Raw genomic sequence first — 6961 nt, forward strand, 5'->3', positions numbered from 1 at the left:
AACTTTTGACTAATTTTAAATTTAGTAGTTATTGCCAATTTTTCCTTTATTTACGCCAGGTATTTGGTATGAAATAATTAGCGATAAGAAATTAAAATTTCGTATATACCGCCGACTCTGTAATAATAATGATTCATATCAGATGGCGTAGCAATTTGTACACCACTTGAATATACAGGAGTTTTCTGGCCCTGCTTTGTCATGGACATGCAAGCTTCTAATGGTTCGTACTTGTTTTCCTACGCTATGTGATATGTTCGCGCGTTAAATTACATCGTAATTTATGATCCTGGGATTGAATACTTTACACAGGATATGGTGTATCTTCAAAGAGAAACTTCTTCTTTTGAAACATGTTTCCCAGTGGAAAAGGTTGAATAAATGTTGATTTTCAAAGCTTCGGCGTCACTTTGAGAAATAAATCATATTGAGTTTTTTTTTACATTTTATACGATATAGAATGGAATTCAAATACAATAGCATCAATTTGAAAAACTGTTTTTGTGTTATCTATCGTCTTGCGCATTGTCCTTTGTTATATGAATTTTCTTGCATGCACTAAGAATTATTCCACCTATTAAGTATTTTAATTTCATCAAATTTGCTATATTTGTATAAAATAATTTGTTTCACATTTAAAAGTTATTATTTTAATTATAATGTTTCCTTATTTGACGCTAAAAGATACTAATATACATAATTTGTCTAAAAGTAATATTTCAATCATTATGTGAATATAGGAATGGATATTTGTATGAATTCAGTGTATGCTTCCATCCCTGGATTACCGGAACTAGGGATGGTATGGATGGGAGATATGATGGTACATGGAGAACCTACACATGAGCTTATGTTGGATCCACGTCAAGCTGAAAGCCCATTTTTCTCTCACGGCTCAAATCCATATGAAGACATTAGGAATCATCAAATCGCACCTACAACTATGGTACGATACCTACCACCTCAATTTCCTAATGAATGTTCAGAACCTGATGAAGCTATGGAAGCTGTTGATGCCCAAGAAATACAACAGGTACATTTGACTTTTTTGGATAATTTCATTTTGTTTTATTTTGTATTTACAATAATTATTATTTTTCAGGAATATGATTCACAGTCTGAAAGGCAAGAAATGACTGAATATTTAACATTAGAAGATTACATGGGTGATGAAGAACGGGAGCAAGTTGTAAACAATGCTGCAACACAAACTACTCAGGACAATCGTAATAGGAAAATAAAACCTATAAAACATCCAGGACTAGTTTTGAAGACACCAATTGCATATCAGCCACATACAGATTTAAATTTCATTCCCATTCGTAAGGATGGTATAGGTGAGACATGAAATTTAATATATGTTCAAAATTACATTATAAGTTGTTTAATTACAAACTTTTGTTATTTTCTTATAGCTGTTTGTGAAAAATGTGGTGCTATTGGTGTAAAACATGCATTTTATACAAAAGAACGTCGATTTTGTAGTAGAGCATGTGCAAGATCTTCAGAACATACAGCCCCTACTGCTGATTCTACATATAGTCCATCACATTCAATAGAGGCACCCGCATCTGTAAATTCAACTTCTCCAAATGAGACTAAATTAACGAAAAATGTAAGTTAGCTAAACATGTATTATAAAAGGATAATGTAATATTTTCCAAATCCTTAGGTCTTAGTGAAAGAAGAAACAGATGTAAAAGAACCTCTTGAACTAGAGAAAGAGAAAACTATATCTGAACCAGTAATGCCAGAGGATTTACCTGTAAGAAGAAAAAGGACTGCTGAAATGGCAGGTTCTTATGATTGGACTCCACAACTGGTTGAACCTGGCTTTTGTGCTGCTCCAGTATCTTGTTTTAAACATGTTAGTCTACCATATCATATGGAAACAATAATACATAACTTTAAATTTATAAAGTAGTACATTTCTATTTTTAGTTTAGTTTAGTTTTGTATTATATATTGTGCTATCAATTTTGTTCAAATCCTAATTAAACTTTCATGTCTTAGGCACCTATATCAGAAATATGGGATAATATCACAGTTGGTATGAAAGTAGAAGTGGAAAATACAGATTGTGATGAAGTATGTGAAGCTTTTCCAGATTCTTTTTGGGTTGCTACTGTATTACGTATATCTGGCTACAGGGCTTTGTTAAGATATGAAGGCTTTGGACTTAATGCTGATAAAGATTTTTGGGTATCTTTGTGCTCAAATGATATACACCCAGTAGGTTGGTGTGCAACTATTGGAAAACCTCTTATTCCACCTAATAGTAAGTAAATATTTTATATTAACCGTTTTAGTGTTAAGGGTTTTTAGAAGCCCGTGTTAGATAGTGCCATGCAGCGGGATAGCGTTTCCTTCATTCAATTACGAGTAATAGTAACCAGATATACTAATTGTTACTTTAACCGATGTTACTTGCTCCATGATTTAAGTTCCGATGGCGCATTCCATAATCAACAGTAAAATCGGTAACGCGATCACGCTACGTGGCACTAAAACAGTTAAACATACATTTTTAGTTATTCTTTATCTTTTTTCTTTGATATCTATAACAATGAGTCATAACAACTTTTTGCAGCAATTGCTAATAAGTACAAAGACTGGAAGGATTTTCTAATGAGACGATTAACAGGTGCAAGAACACTGCCAACTAATTTTTATAATAAAGTTAATGATAGTATGAAGTCACGTTTTAGATGTGGACTTCATTTGGAAGTAGTAGATAAAAATAGAATCTCACAAGTAAAAGTAGCAACAATACAAAAAATTGTGGGTAAACGATTACATGTACGATATTATGACTCACCACCCGAAGACAATGGTTTTTGGTGCCACGAAGATTCTCCCCTTATACACCCCGTTGGCTGGGCGAAACGGGTAGGGCAGACATTGGATGCATATCCTGAATATTTGGAGCGTGTATCAAAATCAAAATTGTGTGAAGACGACGCAACTGAAGATCTTTTTTATGTGCCAAAGAACCATCATGTACACCTTGGGTACACATTTAGAGAAGGAATGAAAATAGAAGCCATTGATCCTCTTAATCTTTCTGCCATATGTGCAGCAACTGTTATGCAAGTTTTAAAAGAGGATTATATAATGATTCGCATAGATAGTTATGATGAAGATGCAAGTGGTGCTGATTGGTTTTGCTATCATTCATGTTCACCTTGTATTTTTCCTATTGGATTTTGTTCTCAACATGGATTACCACTTACACCACCAAAGGGCTATGATCCTACTACATTTACATGGGATGCATATTTAACAGAAACAAATACTATACCCGCTCCTGTGCAGTTATTTAATAGGGTAATTAAGGAAACAATTTTTATAATAAAATGAATTTTTCATTATGATAATAAATTTTAGAAATATTCTTACTTTACACGATATATTGAAAATTTTAAACTTATAAGTTTCATGCTGTTTATTATATTTTATATTTGTAACTTTATTCATTACTTTTAAACTAATAGGAATTTTCATTGTAGGAAATACCTCAACACGGATTTATTGAAGGAATGAGGCTTGAAGCTGCTGATTTAATGGATCCTAGATTAGTTTGTGTTGCTACTATCACTAGGGTGATTGGAAGGTTATTAAGAGTACATTTTGATGGTTGGGAGGACGAATATGATCAATGGCTAGATTGTCAGAGCCCTGACATTTATCCAGTTGGATGGTGTGATTTGGTTGATCACAAGTTAGAAGGGCCCCGTGTACTCAATAAAAACACTAGTCCTACTGGTAAATGCTTGTTCTATATTCTAAAATTTTTATTTAGTATAAAACGAGTTCTGCGTTTTAACAATTGTTTTTAAAAATGAATTTCGTTCAATTTATAAAAACATTTTTTTATTATTTCTATGTTTCAATTGCATTATTCTATGCATATTTTGTTTCTCAGTAAAATCACCAAGAGGCCTTAAACGTAAAGCTAAGAGAAAATTGAAGAAAAGCAGCAAAGTATCTTGCGCGAAAAACATTCTACCTCGGCACAGTGAACGTATTAGCACGGCTCGTGAGCGCGAACGAGAAGTAGAGCCTGCTCAAGGAATAAAAATTGAAAGAGAACGTGACTTGGAAAGTTTACCAGAACAAAGAAATAGAGAACCAGAACCAGCAGAAGAACCAGCTGGACCTGATCAAACTTTACCCAGTCCCACTACTGGACAAGGCCAAGCATTAAACGATACTCAAAGTGAGATACAAAGCCCTCCGCCACCAAAAGAAAGAACTGCAACGTCGTACATTAATGTGAGTATTATTAGGTATTTTTAAATCGATTTAAATATTTAAGATGTTGAAAAAAAGGAATAAAAGAGAAAAATGATTAATGAATTTATTTTATTTAGATATATTAATTGTAATACAGTTATACAATTTATTTATGTAATAAATTTATAATAGTGAGTATAGTTTAGAAATTTACGATTTTAATATTATAGTTTTCTACTTCATAACGATTAAAAATAACGGCAGATACATTTTGAAACTACTGAATTTTTAAATTTCACAGAGAAAACAATTGTATACGTGAAACTTTAAAATATGTCTTATTTTATAGGTGACGTCTGCTTCTAGCAAATACATCCCAAGGCTAGCAGATGGTGTTCAAAAAAGTTCTGAATCTGGTGATTTAGTGCCATCTGAATGGAATGTGTTTGATGTTGCACAATTCCTTCGTGTTAATGATTGTGCAACGTATTGCGATAATTTTAGTAAACGTAAGATAGATGGAAAAACTCTGTTGACACTCACTAAGGACCAAATAATAGACCTTACAGGTTTTAAAGTTGGGCCTTCTTTAAAAATATATGATCTTATTCAACAATTGAAAATCAAAGTGAATCCAGCTCAGGAAAGGTTGAAATTAGGATTGAAAAAGTTATTATAACAAAGATAGTACATAGTTAATACCATGAATAAGTTCCATCATTGCATACAAATAAACATGGATTTACAGGTAAGGCATGTAGATGCAAATAATTAAAAATTCATATTTCATCATGTTTATATAGTGTTTGTTATATGCTTTGTGAAGAAAATCTATACGCACATGTGTGTGTGTATGTGTGTGTATATATATATATATATATATATATGCATGGACCCATGTGTATTTGTGAGTGTATGTATATACATCTATACATACACATATCAAAATAGGAAGAGCTGAAGATAGAGGTCTTATTCTATCACCAAGCATGTAAATTTGGAAGCGATAACATTCATTTGAACAAAAGAAAAAGAAAAGTGTTATTTCGTTTTGGAAAATAGTGTAGTAAACAACTATAAAATTAATTTGAGGTCTATTTTAATGCTTCCAAATAGATGAGTGAGTTGCAGAATGGAATGGTTCAGATAAATTCATAATTTTACACAGCTTGAACTAATATTAACAACCGGATAGATGAATAAAAACAAAACTTCTTTTACATTAACATTTATGTTTATGTAAATTGTTATCAAAGATATTAATAGGGATTCTCGTGTACACATACTGCATTTAAACATTATCATAGATGTGTGAAGTTATTTTATTATTCTGGCAACTTTTTCTTCACAACGCCGTTATTTGTAAATCCATGCTTTCACGTTGCACTAAATTGATTGCAGATGCATGAACCACATTTAAAAAAAAAAATGCTAATGTATATTTAAGAACTTTTTTTAAACAAACAGAAAGTTAACGGATGTAATTTAAAAGAAAAAAATTTATGAGTAAATCAACAAAGATATGTTAATATGGAAAGTAAAAATGTAGTAAAACGAATCATAAAGTACAAATTAATTCTGGAGTATTTCTTCATTACAGCTCTAATCATATTTGCCTTAACAATATAATTCGCAATACTAAAACAGTTTTACATATTTTAATAAATTTGTTGATTTACTCTTTACTGTAATCAAGAGCTACACCTCTGTACATAATTAAATAAAACAAAATGGTCAACTTCTAATCTTGTAAATATAGCATTTAGCACAGTATTAGGTTTAGCTAATTTTTTTGGAAAAGAATGAAAGGAATGTAACCACAGTGTAAAACAAGCATAACTGTTAGAAAGTGGTTGATGCATTTGTATTACAGATACTGTATCTATATGTAGCTTTATAATCATTACAGTGAATCAAACCAGTCGAGCAAAGTCTAAGACTAATTTGCCTTAGGCTCCTTAAATACTATTTTTAGTACGGTAGAGTAACATGGTTACTCTCTTTATTTATTCAACATTTTGGAATCTCACGAGGTATCAATTTCATTTGGTTCCTAAAGTTTTCTTAGCAGTTAATTGATAAAATGTTAGATGCAAAACATTTAATTGATCATCTAGATTTTATTGTGACGATTACATCAGAATTTGAATTGCTACTTATATAGTAAAACATTTTTCTTTTTTGTTTTTTTAATTTTTTATTTCTTGAGGTAGGAGAAGAGGTGGAGTTATGTTGACAAGCGATTTCACATTAGTGATGTAAAAAATTTATTAATTCGGAGAATATTATATATCTATATCTGCTGATAGAAGAAAAAGTGGTAATTTTTTCTTAAACCATCATTGTGTACAAATTGGGAGGCATTATAAATAGTATTACAATTATAAACTTACGAAGTTTGGGTTTCGCTTTAAATATACTAATCACATAACTGTGAGTACAAAAGAAAAAAACAATATTAATTATACATTAAAACACACATAATAACAGATTTCTACGTGTTATGTTAACCACTTTCAGTTTAAAAACAAAATAACGTCCAATGTAGAATTCAACATAGTGTAAAGTTTAATGTAAAAATTTAAATTCTTTCAGGAACAATGTTTAATTTTAAAATATGAATATCTTGACAAATTCTTTCTCGTTGAAAACAATCTGTTTTATGATAATTAAATAATTTAAGGTATGAAAACCCATTAGTAATGAAGAAAGTTCAACGATGCGT

At 31.0% G+C, this 6961-nt stretch overlaps 1 protein-coding gene across 3 annotated transcripts; it reads left to right on the forward strand.

Annotated features, from left to right (window-relative positions):
- Positions 1–194: 194 nt before the first annotated feature.
- On the forward strand, positions 195–4915 carry LOC108552761 (polycomb protein Sfmbt). 3 transcript variants are annotated; one of them, XM_017907419.1, is made up of 10 exons: positions 195–223; positions 765–1033; positions 1103–1337; positions 1416–1615; positions 1673–1867; positions 2014–2278; positions 2591–3327; positions 3510–3765; positions 3926–4275; positions 4586–4915. In XM_017907419.1, exons 1-10 carry the CDS (start codon positions 202–204, stop codon positions 4913–4915), a joined length of 2859 nt encoding a protein of 952 aa, XP_017762908.1. In that variant the 5' UTR covers positions 195–201. The 3 variants fall into 3 exon arrangements, with proteins under 3 accessions (XP_017762908.1, XP_017762906.1, XP_017762907.1); XM_017907417.1 differs by having other exon boundaries at positions 200–223; positions 741–1033; XM_017907418.1 differs by lacking the exon at positions 195–223 and adding an exon at positions 255–372 and having other exon boundaries at positions 741–1033.
- Positions 4916–6961: the final 2046 nt, after the last annotated feature.

This window comes from Eufriesea mexicana, unplaced genomic scaffold (genome assembly GCF_001483705.2).
Source record: "Eufriesea mexicana isolate 0111107269 unplaced genomic scaffold, ASM148370v2 scaffold7999, whole genome shotgun sequence".
Taxonomy (NCBI): Eukaryota; Metazoa; Arthropoda; class Insecta; order Hymenoptera; family Apidae; genus Eufriesea; species Eufriesea mexicana.

Excerpts from the sequence above, each read along its gene's own strand:
- LOC108552761 (XM_017907417.1), top strand. The coding sequence starts at position 202 with ATGGACATGCAAGCTTCTAATG. Across the intron at positions 1,868-2,013 it reads CAGTATCTTGTTTTAAACAT|GCACCTATATCAGAAATATG; the intron begins GTTAGTCTACCA and ends TTCATGTCTTAG. Across the intron at positions 2,279-2,590 it reads ACCTCTTATTCCACCTAATA|CAATTGCTAATAAGTACAAA; the intron begins GTAAGTAAATAT and ends AACTTTTTGCAG.